This window comes from Haemaphysalis longicornis, unplaced genomic scaffold (genome assembly GCF_048455015.1).
Source record: "Haemaphysalis longicornis isolate Haplotype H1 unplaced genomic scaffold, Haemaphysalis longicornis Haplotype H1 scaffold_2, whole genome shotgun sequence".
Lineage (NCBI taxonomy): Eukaryota > Metazoa > Arthropoda > Arachnida > Ixodida > Ixodidae > Haemaphysalis > Haemaphysalis longicornis.
Window position 1 is genome coordinate 89,121,091 of NW_027526295.1, and position 12,376 is coordinate 89,133,466.

A 12,376-nucleotide genomic window follows, 5' to 3' on the forward strand; every position below is an offset into this window, starting at 1 on the left:
AACAGCTTCCCAATTGTCACTTCGTATTCGCTGTCAGCCTGGTAGCCAAATGGCTTTTTACTGCAGCCGGCATGCTGCTGCAAAGGAGCGCTTCTAATAATGCTTCTTCAAACGAGAGCATGCAGCCTCTGTTTGCGACGTGTGGTACAAGCTAAAATGCTGCCAAAACGGTTACACAGACGTAGTCATTTTTTGTAGTGCTTGCCACCCATTTTTCTAAAATATTGGATAAAGACGTCAGAGGCAGAGACTTACAACTGCTGTTGCTAATAAACCATAGTTCAGTTTTAATCTGATCGTGGTTTCATTCATGGAGTGCGAAATTCCAGGCAACGTAGGCAGCGCAATTCCTCCTCCGTGGTTTGGTGTCATGTGGCTTCTTGAGGTTTGAGTTAAGTGCCCGCAGAAATGTTTTCGAATCTTAGACACACCGAGTTTGGTAACCTTGTGGTTAGGAAGCCGCTTTGAAGTTTGATGGGATCCTGCAATATAAAACCACATGAGCTATTCATATATTTCTGGGTGCTGAGTATTTTCCACACTGCAAGTCTACCCCCGTAACCTAACAACACCGAGCCTTATCAGACTCGGTACGGGGTGCACGGGTGGTCGGGTCTCAAGATTGAACAATGCAGACACACCCTTCGTGAAAATTTTCTAGGCCACACGTAAGCCTTCTGGACCACGAAGAAGTACAAGCATAAGCTTTACATTTAAACTTGACAAACTCATTTTATGACAGCATGAAAGAAATCTGTTTTCTCTAGCTTTCCGGCATAAAACGTTCCAGCCTCGATCGGGGTGTAAGCATGTACATCGAATTTTTTTTTGCGACCTGCGCACTTTTGGCTTGGCCTGGAGAATTTTGAAAAAAACTGTGCTTGCAGTGAAATATTCAGGCCTGGTCGTAGGATGTACAAGCGGCCAAAGTTAAGAACCAAATGCGCACAGCATTTTAGCAAACAAAGCATGGCCAGGTTAAAATAGACAAAATAAAAAATGCTTCCCCAGGCAGCCGACATTGCGAATATCAGTGAGGAGAGGAAGCGTCTTGTCAACACGCATAACCGAAAGTAATGGAAGTCAAGAGATTAGTTTTCCGAAGACAGGTGTACAGCACAATTCTGGTTGATAACCACTCCACCATCAATGTTATCTTAAAGCCAAAACGGTGAAGCTTTATACAAACTTTCTAATTACCCACTGAGGGCGTATGCCTGTGATAAGCAAACAAATTATGCGCATATGTGTGGCTTAGTTTTGAATTTCATGTATAATCGAAGCTTTGGTTAGACCCAGAAAAAAGAGCACACATAGGCGTTGGTATGTGCCATTGGTATGCGCCGTTGCATGGAATGCTTTCGAAGCATTCTTATGGCGCTCGTCTTGAGTGCGAGCTTTTTACAGCCAAAATTTTTGCTTTTCTGAATCCGGTCCAACCAATTATCTCCATTTACGCTATTACAACAATTGCCGGAGAACATTCCGCAAAATCTGCCTTATTGTTGAAATGCAGGGCGTTACACAGTTTGCCATTTTCCGCAATTTCTTTTATATTTTTTCTATTTTCTTAGTTCTTCAAACTTTCGTTCGACCAATTTATCCACATTTACACTATTATAATTATTACAGGTACAACTTTTGCGAAAGCTGCATTATTATCGATACGCAGGGCGTTACACGCTTGTCAACTTTCCGTGTGTTTTATATTTTTATGATTTCTTTAGTTTTTGAAAATTTCGTTCGGCCAATTATCTTCATTTACGCTATTATAACTGTTACATCTGGAACCTTCGCGAAATTTGCATTATTGTAGACATGTAGGGTTATAGGGATTTACAGTTTCCGTAATTTTTTTTCTTATTCCTTAGTTTTAAGCTCTGTTCGATCAATTATCTCCATTTGCGCTATTATAACAATTTTATTTATAATTTTTGCGAAATCAGCATTATTGTGGACATGCACCGCGTTATCCGGTACACCATTTTCTGTATTTTTTCATCTTGTTACCTTTTTAGTTTTTCAAAATTCCGTTCTGCAATTATCCATATTTACGCCAATATAACGATTACTAGTGGAACTTTCGTGAAATCTGTACTATAGTGGAAATGCAGGGTGTTTTACGGTCTGCCATTTTCGGTAATATTTTTATATATTTTTATTTTTTAGTTTTTCAAAATTACGTTCGACGAACTATCCCCAATTACGCTGATATAAGCATTACAGGTGGAACTTTCGCGAAATCAGCATTATTATAGCAATCCAAGGCGTTATACGGTCCGCCATTTTCGTTAATTTTTTCACACTTTTATCAATTTTTTAGTTTTTCGAAATATTTTCACGTAGAAAGAATTTACTGTGTTCCAACGCGCGTTACATATCGTGACACAGAAGAGAAATTCTCGGACACCGAAGCACTCCGCACGATGGAGTCCTGAATTGTTAACAGATATGGAGGTAACTTCAGTGCACTGCTACGTTGTACAGGGGATGACATAGTGGCGTGCTTGTTTTGACTTGTGCATGGTACGGGTAGCCCCCCATCTGTTGGAACAACCCCCTATCATCCAGTTTTTTCACGGCTGCTGTTCAGGCAGACGCCGTGCAGGGCATAGAAGTAGGTTCAGCTCTTCCCTATCGCACTTCCTGGTTCTCCCTTCCCGCTATCTCTGCTGTTCTTCCCTAAGATTTGCAATTCCAGGTACCGTACCGCTGAGTTCGCTCCTGGTTTGGCTCTCTTTTCCGCGTTCCGAAGCACCCGCTCCCCGGCCGCGCCGCATTTCGGTGGCTGGCAACGTTTCATGCCTCCTGTTGACGCAGACGGGCAACCATAAATCATTCCCTCACGAGATTGGACTTGGATTTGACTCGGGTTGCGGCAGAAGAAAGCTTTGAGTTTCAACCATCTTTGTCGTTAGACGACAAGGATCGGAATTTCCCGCTCTCTGTCTCTCTCTCTCTTTGTATCTCATCAGCTGTGTTTGGTGTTAAAGAAAGATCCATAAAATAAAAGCGGCGCCAAGCAGTTCGTGTACGTTTGCCCATATATTTTTTTTGCAACACCACCTTTTTTTGCAACAGCATGCCCGTAGGCGCCACTGTGTCCGATTTTAGAGCCCATATTCTTTCCTTAGGGACTCCGCAGCACTTCTGATAAGCACTTTAACTGTTTCCTTCGCATCTGGAAGCACTGAGAAAACTGTACTCATCGCCCGCGCGGAGAGGCATTGTGTGATTTTCTGATCGCAGCAGTTACGCCTTCCGTATCTCCTTTGATTTTATGGCTTCCTCATTATTGTGGCTATCGGGTGCGTTCATTGATGCAACTGAAGGAAAGCCGGGCAGTAGCCGCTACAACACTGTGATGATGTAATTCCGGCGGTGGAACAACGCGAAGACAGGAAAAGATAGAAAAACATTTTGAGCTAGTTTCTGAGTTATCTCTCGCTGATGTGCTTTGCGCCCCCTAATCTATGTACTTGATGTGTTAGCTCACTATGGTCTGCGAGCATTTAAAATTTCGAAAAAAAAATGAAGAAAGTGTGGAAGCTTGATTTTAATCTTAGCTATTCGTCTTTTGCTGGTGTGTTGTAAAACCGAGGGTTTGGGTTTTGTTACCGAAGTTAGAGTTCTTAGTGAAAAATAAACGAGCGTACCTTGTGGCGCTGTTTGTCGACGTGTATGCTGAACCTTGACACGAGCGTGGCTACGGCAACCTTCACGTTGAGGAAGGCAAATGCACGGCCTACACAGGCGCGTGGCCCATTTCCAAATGGCAGGAAACAAGTGGGGTGGATGTTGTTTTTGTTGTCCTCATTGAACCTTTTGAAAGGAACAGGGGAGAAGTCCGGTTATGACGCTTTTCTTTTTAAAGCGTCCACTCGTTTGCGAACGTTTATTCTCAGAATTAAAAACCCCAGGTTCCCTTGCTCATGCATCACACACCCTTAATGTAGAAACAGTATGTTGCTTACTGCAGCTAGACCAGCTACGCGGTTTACCACGGGGTATACCACGGGATGAATAGGGAAGTGTTTTACCACGTGACATAAAGGTAGAACCGAAATTAGGTTTAAGGCATCAGTAATTTTGGTCTTTTAGCGCCTGACGGCAGTAATTGCTGCGAGAACTCGAACATACACACATTAAATTTTATTCGTACTCTACTGGTGTCGAAAATAGGTCTACTCATACTGCATATGCAAAAGATGAGGCATATAAGCTTAATGTCTAAGACATGCTGTGACCTTGAAAATGATGGGCACTATTACCCAGTCTGCTCAAGATGCATATCGAAGTGATGAGAGGTACACGTTTTACGATCCAATCATGTTTTTAACAGCGTGCGACTTTGGTGGTGACCGCGTGCAATGTGCACATTCACCGTGTCAATCGTTTCTCAACACCTTGCGCTTCAAAAGCACGTGGAACCTCGAGAGGTTTTGCTCAGGGACATAACAAATACATGAAACCCTACCCATAAGAGTTTCACTTAAATTAATGCGTTTTTTATAAAATGCAGAATGACGTCCAAGAAAAAGCACATTTAAGAAATTTGGTGGCATGTAACCGGAAAGGTTGTAAAGAAGAATCTGTGGTTGTAAAGAAGAATCTGTCTTTCTAACCCAGGGAATGTCCAAATACGGTGTGCAATACTTGTTGAAGCGTCTTTCATCTAGTCACCTAGAAAGAGGAATAAATCTTAATGGGGCCCGTTGAGAATATTGATGTATTTTTGACTGTTAGTGATTGGAGTGATAGGTGATGATTAAAAAGTGTTTTACAGATTGGCAGCAAAGATGGTAGATGCGTTATTAACCCTGCGAGTCAAGGAAATGCCATCTACCATCACACCTTTACCGAGAATTCAAGTGATATAAATGAATTACGCTCACTTCGAAATCATGACTCATCTATTTCGGTTGTGAGCACCTTTGCAACCGACGTTCAGTAACGTCGGTAGCAATTACCATGAAACAGCAGTAATGCAGCACAGAAACGTTTACTTGAATGATTTGGTTTTTGTAGCTTACGAGTCACAGACGTGGTGATAACGTGCGTATTCCGCTGAAACTTGCTTTGGATTGCTTCAATATTTTTTACTGGAGAGTATGCCAACAATGTATGAAAGCTTGCAATAAATCTGGGTAATCTCTGTTTTTTGAGTGCAAAGGAGGGTATGCTATGAACAATGAAATTCTGCGCGAGGATAAATCTTTCGACCTATGTTCCTGTAATCGGGTTATCACACAGCAATAACCGAATGTTAATAGAGTTAGATGCGAGAACGTACCACACAGCTGTTGTGCTAGGTTCTGTTTACTATTCGTCAGTGTAGATCACGAGTGCACCATCGCAGGAAGAACGTTTTGTATGTTTTGTAGCAGTTCTCCCTTGTTATGGGGTTGAGGATGTGGTCTAGGGTCAGCTAGGTACAGAGCGGTCCATAGTACTGATAGTTGGGGTGTATCATGAAGCCGTGACATATCCTGGTGAATGTCTTTGGGGTCCTGTTGTTCGTCTGTTGACGTGAACCATCGTTGAAAGTGTAAATAGGGCATTAAGTTCACCTTTTCGGCGTAAACGGCAATGTTACCATATTTTCGCACAAGTGATGAATTTGAATTTCTGTGGGCAGACCGGTTATAAGTCTTAGGTACTTCCTACGGTATTTATGCCCTGTTCGTGAGGTGTGATACTGAAGTGTAAGGCAGTAGTCCAGTAGTCGAACTCCGCAGTAGTCCAGCTTTCAAACTTAACAAACAATGAATTTATGAACTGCACCGCTGAATGCCTCAAAGTTATTTTTTTAACTTAGCATGGAAATCTCTAGCGTTACATGCACACCATCTAATAATAGTTTTAAGTTCCCTTTAACGCGTGGGTGATTTTACCGCTTTATATACACTTTACTAAACAAACGCGGGAATTCTAGACGTTTAGCCCACGTTAATCCCGACATCTGTTCTTAGGATGAGAGCCGGTTCCTGGAGAGAGGTTATTTCTGGTGACTTGAGTTGATTTGATTCTAAATTGGGGTTCATATAGGTGCTGTGCTTAACTGTATTTAGTATTTATTTATAATGCAGGGTAAAAACCAATATAGAGATGGTCGCTGCGCTATTTATGAGCCATCTGGTCTAGGGACGCCTACATTTTGGACTATCAAGAAGAAGTCTGAAAAATATTTGCAATGGTATTGAGGTATTGTAGTTGGTAGGTAGATATGATAAAAATATAACTTCACGGCTGTCTTAATTAAAAAAGCAACATTTTTTATGGCTATTGTCTCGGTGATCCTAATCTTTATGACCTGAGTTATTCTCCTCCAAATATGAAAAATTTACATGCGACATTTTCCAAAAAAGACGTCCCACAAATTTATAAGCCTGGAGTAGGTGGGGGTTCGGGGCTGACGTATTCAGTAACAATAATGTAAGTGCGATGATGTAAAAGGGCGCCAAGTGGAATGACTTTTTGCGAGGTGGTATAGTTTTGGATGGTGTCCAACTATTTATATGAAGGATGTACTTGTCGATGTGGATTGAAGCTTGAGCGAGTTGGAGGAGTACCCTGTGCGCGTGTTTTTGTTATAGGCGTTGTGGTAGCCCATGAAGCTGGATAATTTGCTAATGGAGTCGTTGCTTTGCTGAACAAGTTATGGTATGGAGCGAGTTCATTGCGGATGCATACGTAGCTCTGATTTCTTCAGGGGTAAAAATCTACAGTACCATTGAGCAATCCACAGGGGCCGCTGATTATCACTTAATAGTTCGGTGGAGGGAGGAATGTGGAGTTGAGCGAAAAGGGGTAGTGATGATGTCAGTTAGGACGGTGGTTACGTCGAAACAGGGCTGGGTAGCGTTGTCGCTGATGTACTGTGGTAGCTGTGCGAGCACATGTTGTCGCAATACTTCCGCGACATCTTCGTGTATTGGGTGCGTCATTTTCTTATGCACAACGAAGTAAACATTTTCGTTGATGGGGGCAAATAGTGACTTTCGATATCATCTAAAAAATTAAAGCCGTTCCACTCAATGTCAACGACGTCGCAAGTGCAGGGGAGTGATTCGCCATAATGGGCTGTAGCGCCGTTACCTGCTCACTGCTACAACCCAATGCAATTCATATTTCCCACTTACGCAGTGCTCGCGAGACCCCTACCTGGAACTGCGCCAGCGGGGTGCTGTTCTTTTTGTGCTTGCTTTTCCTCCAGCACGTGCCGGCGTTGCGCTGCCACTTTTTTTCGCTTACTACCGTAGAAAACAAATAAACGAGCGTTCCTTACAAAATGAACGAGGGCGCTGCCGGTTAATTACGTATGTTTTGCCTGTACTGTACCGACCTCTTTTTTTGCTGCACAACGGGGTGATATATGACAAGCGCCAGTGGTTCACGAGTTTCGAACGCTTATTGCTATATAAATCACTTGGCTTTCAAAGCCTCTGGGTTACGCCGCGTTGACAGCCGCTACGCCGAAACGCCGTGCGTGGGGCTTCTACTTGGGTCCAGCGAGCGAGCTGCGACGACAAGGCGAGGCCCTTAATCTGCACTTACAAGTGCCTGCTTGAGACTTGAATTTGGGCAGGTGGCAGAATGGCTGGTACTGGCTGGCTTTACTAGAGTTCATGTCCCATAGGTAGAACAGCGCCTCCTATGGCAATGTCTGCTTACTAGACAAACGTTTGCAAGGACGGCCCTGAGCTGTCGCGTGGGGGTGGAAGCAATTCAGGTCCACTCTGCACGTTATACTGCTGTTGCTCATTTATTTTGTTTAAGAATTGTTCACGGGGTGGAAATGCCGGATAATTAGCGAAACGTGCAATTTTGCAGTCGGCGCATGATGGTGTAGTCACAAACTGGTGTAAACCGGCATAGTAGCAAACTGGTGGTTTTCCATTGTGGTCAAACCACACGCGCGTCCTCCTTTCGTCAGAGGCAGCGTTCAACAGTTTCGCTGAGGAATCTGCGCGAAGTTCGATGATGCAGCTGGCAATAATTTATGATAGTATGACAAACGGTAAAATTTGCAGTTATCTCCGAAGAATGGTACGAATGAGGTATGTTATGTACGAGATGGTCCAATGCATCTCAGCGGAGATGCATTGTAGCTGCGCGATCATGTGTTGTTGCAGAGCTTGAGAAGTAGGCTTCTGTGTCTGGTTGGTTATTTATTGTTGCACAACAGAGGCGGTCTGTTCTTATATGACAGTAACAAGTGACAGTTGCAACGATGTAAAAATGTACGAACTGAGTCGAAGTTCCCCAAAATCGCACGGGGGGGGGGGGGGAACTGGCCGGCTGTCCTTAACTTTATCACTTATAGATAAAACATTGGAGCCTGTTGATTGAAGCCCCTCTTGGATAAGTGTTAGTCTTGAGGCATGGTATGAACACGAGGGCTCCAAAAAATGTTGTCGGCAGAGGGGCATATCATATGCAGACCCGGCCACTGTTAGAGGTAGCAGTGCCGAGTAGTCCCGCGAATCGTGCCGCGAGTATAGCGACGAATAGCGCCAGGGGTTTTTGTTGCGGCATTGTGCAATCATGGGCAGACGTGGGGTTAACCGCTCTACGGTTACACAGTGCTTCGCGTTGCGCGGTGGTGGCGAACTGCGGGTCTCTCCACGCTCTGCCATGTTACTTCTAACAGAGGCTGCGCCAGTACAGTTTTCGGACTCTGCTTATGCCATTTATTGGTCTTGAAGTTGCTTACGAGCCAGGCTTGTCGGAGGAGTAGCGAGGTGCACACGTTTGCAGTTGGTTCAAGGTGCTGTAATCACGCACTACTGATTTTTTATGACGACGATACCGCGCCTGGGACTGTGGGTGCTTTTTATTCCGGGAAAAAATTCCTCTTTTCTCCAGGCGGTTCCATATGCCAATGTAAATGTGCTGAAGGAAGAACAGTGCGTTGAAGTGATGCGGCATTAGTATTGCTTTCTTAGCTGCCAAGCAATAATAATTTCCGCCTGGAAACGCTTCCGATGTATTCGCGATTACAAGGCAGAATTTACTGTAATCTGTGCATAATGCTTGTGATGTTCCTTGCTCCAAAATGCTTCGCATCCGCGGTGTTAATTATATTTCTTTGCGCTTGAGTTGCGTTCGATAATGCAGGTGCTTTGCTATGTGTTTTGTTACATGTTTAGTAAAAAGTGATTTTTTGAAGTGCTTTGTCCCTTGCTTAGAGTCACCCACGATCATATGGCAAGAAGAGTCGTTCACAGCTACATGCAACTTGCGGTACCCCGGTGGTGGCCCGACAAACAAATCAAAGGGTAAAGCCAATCAAACCTGCAAACGAATAAACTACGCAACTTTTCGGAGATGTTGCTGCTATTGCTAGTCTCATAACCCATGTGGTATTGTGACTGAGAAGTACTTACCTCTCTGGATCAAACAGAGAAGGATCACTCCAAATTTCGGAATCGTGGTTCATGCAGCTTGTTGCAGCCAAAATGCTCACGCCTCTGGGAATTCTAATGCCGTTGTACTCGTAGTCCTGTACGGCACGCCTTGTCACAAAGCTGGAAAAACGTTAAAAGCGATGCATGCGTTAACAAAGAGCGCCCTTGTTCTGGCACTGTCCAATATATTTTCCGGTAACCATATACTCAAGAAGTAACAATTCCTTCAAGCAGCGGAAATGTTTAGGTCGAGCACTTTACTCCGTCAGCTCTAGGTCGTGCGTCATGCAGGGGCACGTAGCAAGAATGTATATATAGGAGGCAAAACGTTCACTGTGGCAAGCCCGGGCGAACAACCTGATGATGTCACAATGAAAGCGAACGTTGTAAACACGAGAGAGGCCGGAGAACAGTTTGAATTTTTTCTTTAATGGCAGCCAGAACAGACCGCACGCTCGCGCTGCGAGGAGCTGATCTTCCAATTCAGGGTAAATGATGGTGATATATAAAAGATTCCCGACCGCTAAAAGTGCGCTAGGATGGTTTGTGGCGCGCTTATTAGAAGCAGTCCTCGAGCGGGTAGACGTGTTTTGGTGAACGCCATATCAGATCCTTGTTGCTTCGCCTTAGAAAACACACTCTGGTCCCACCGTCATGTCCTGGATACTCCTTCTCGATTCTGCACATTGCACAGACCTTCAGCTGTCCGGTGCCGTCCAGGAGCACGATGTCGCCTTCTTCCAAGGTTTTAACGGTCGTTGCCTTTGTGCGTAGTGTTGCTCCGACCTCTTTCGGGTATTCTGGGTGCCATCTTATTCACCAACACCTTGTGATCTCATCCCGGCTTCTCCAGGCCTCTTCGATCTCAGCGAGAATGACCCGCTGTTCATTATTGAGATGTTATCGTCCTGCGATGATGTCCGCAGGCGTAATTGGCATAGGCTCTCCAGGCTCGCTGTAGGCGTACGTCAAATGTCGATTATTTAACGCTCCTTCCACCCCTGTCACTATGGTTCGTAGCTTTTCTAGTGCGACTGTCAGCCTACCGATGATTTTTCGCATGGAGGTTTTAATGCGTCTTATAAGGCGTTCATAGAATCCTCCCAAAATCTCAAGCGCCAATTTTGTCTCGTTGTACCATTTGATAGATTCACCAATTATGGCCGCTCCGAGTATAATGTTGTAGACACATTTGCCCTCTGTAGCTTTTTACTGTTCCTGAAACTTCGGAATTTATTTCTTTCAGATGATGTTTGATCGTAGCCGGCCGTAGAACTGTAAGCGATGTGGTTCGCAATGTCACTCACCTCATTCGTCACGCTAGATTTTCTTCCTTTAGTCTTCCCTAATCGTTGTGTTTTCACCGTAGAACTCGAAATGGTCTTGACCTTCTTCGTTGATGCTTACCTGCAAAAATGTCTTTTCCAAGCCTCCGGTTGGTGCTGTTTTTTTTGTCGGAGGTTTCTAAGCATGGACATTATGTCTTCGCTGAAGTTCTGATTCTGAGTTGTCGTTGAGCGATCTCTTTTACATCATGGTTGCGGACGCGTCAAATAAATTTTGTAGTTGCTCGATCCTCCCGAATTGCTGCGTGGTGAGGCATATAGTAGGAAAGATAGTTCGTTTGTCCTGTTTCCTACTTAATTCCGCTACACGAGAGGTGAAATATTCCGATATCGCCTCGTCATATCTCCTGAGAGAAACACGCTTCTTAAGCCTGTTTGTTAGCTGTGGTAGCCTTTTTGTTGCAGTTTCTTTGTTTGGGTCCCAGTTTACATTTTCTTTCCATGGAATACCTACCGAGTAGCAAACATTGTCTATTATTATTTGTTACTGAAACCGCTCCATTGTTTTTGTTGTGTACTCGGTTGACCGGGTTTCATTCCGATGCCGATTGACTCCCAACTCCAAAATTTCTGCAATTCGTCCTGAATTCCTTTGTCAGTAGCTTGTACGTGAATTATCACGACTGCGTGTCCCTTTGTTACTTTCAGCTTGTTTTCGTGGAATGGTCCTTGAACCATCCATCCAAGCGTATTCTACGCAGCTGTTTGTCACCTATTCTTATTTTCCCGCGAAAAACTCCCAATAAAAATCAGAGCCAATTAGCAACCCTATCTTTCTCGGCGTTCATGTTCTGTGCATCTCGTCGGCAATCTCCATATGTAGTTTCTTAAATTTTTCGCTGATTCGTTTTGTGGGCCATGGCAGGCAGTTACGGGATATCACGCCCACTTTCAGCGCATCAATGACAAGGGCTTGACTTTCGGTTTGATGCCCTACAGTCACTTGTACCACGTCCATAATATTGCCCGTTTGATTACCGCCGAACGAGCCAATCATCAACCGTTCTTGTTTGATTACCTTTGCTCCTGTTGGTTCCGACAATCCGGCTGTAATGAATGATCTTGGGCTGCCGCTTTCAAGTAACACCCGGGCTTAGTTGCCTGATGAGTCTCCTTCTACACAGGCTGCCGCAGTTTGTAGGAGCACGCATTGCTTTTCCTGCCGTTCAATAGCATTCACGCTGCACGTGGTCGGTTCTTGTGATTGAAACATTGCGGCATGTTGTTCTGCTTTTACTTCTTGTTTAGTCGTACACACTGATATCGCGTGTCTTCCTTTGCATTGTTTCCAACGCACGTTAGCTCTGGAAACACATGCCGGGTGGTTTTGCGGCGTACACCTGAAGCATGCCCTGCTGGCTGCGAGCGCCACCCTTTTCTCTTCCATCAGCATGCTGCGCCGACAATCTTCTGTCGCATGGTGGTTTTATTTCCAAAATATGCACACATTTTCCGATGAGCTGTAAAAACTCGCTGTTGCTGGAAAATGTCTCGTACTTTCTCTTGTCTGTTTCTGAATCCCCGCTATTTGCTCCTTTTCTGTTTCCTCTCTCAAGTTTACTTGATGCCGTAGAAATTCAAGCAGTCGTGTTAGGGCGTCCGCAATTGTTTTTCCTGCTG

General features: G+C 44.4%; 1 protein-coding gene across 1 annotated transcript in view; it reads right to left on the reverse strand.

The window, feature by feature from the left end:
- Window positions 1–261: 261 nt before the first annotated feature.
- The window catches only part of LOC144167240 (cytochrome P450 3A24-like), a 53,889-nt gene continuing 41,774 nt past the window's right edge, over window positions 262–12,376 (reverse strand). The window contains exons 12-14 of the mRNA XM_077696579.1: window positions 9,390–9,530; window positions 3,657–3,822; window positions 262–482 (exon numbers count right to left, since the gene is read on the reverse strand). Of these exons, the coding sequence (XP_077552705.1) occupies window positions 393–482; window positions 3,657–3,822; window positions 9,390–9,530 (397 nt within the window). The 3' untranslated portion in view covers window positions 262–392. The remainder of the gene's footprint in view (window positions 483–3,656; window positions 3,823–9,389; window positions 9,531–12,376) is intronic.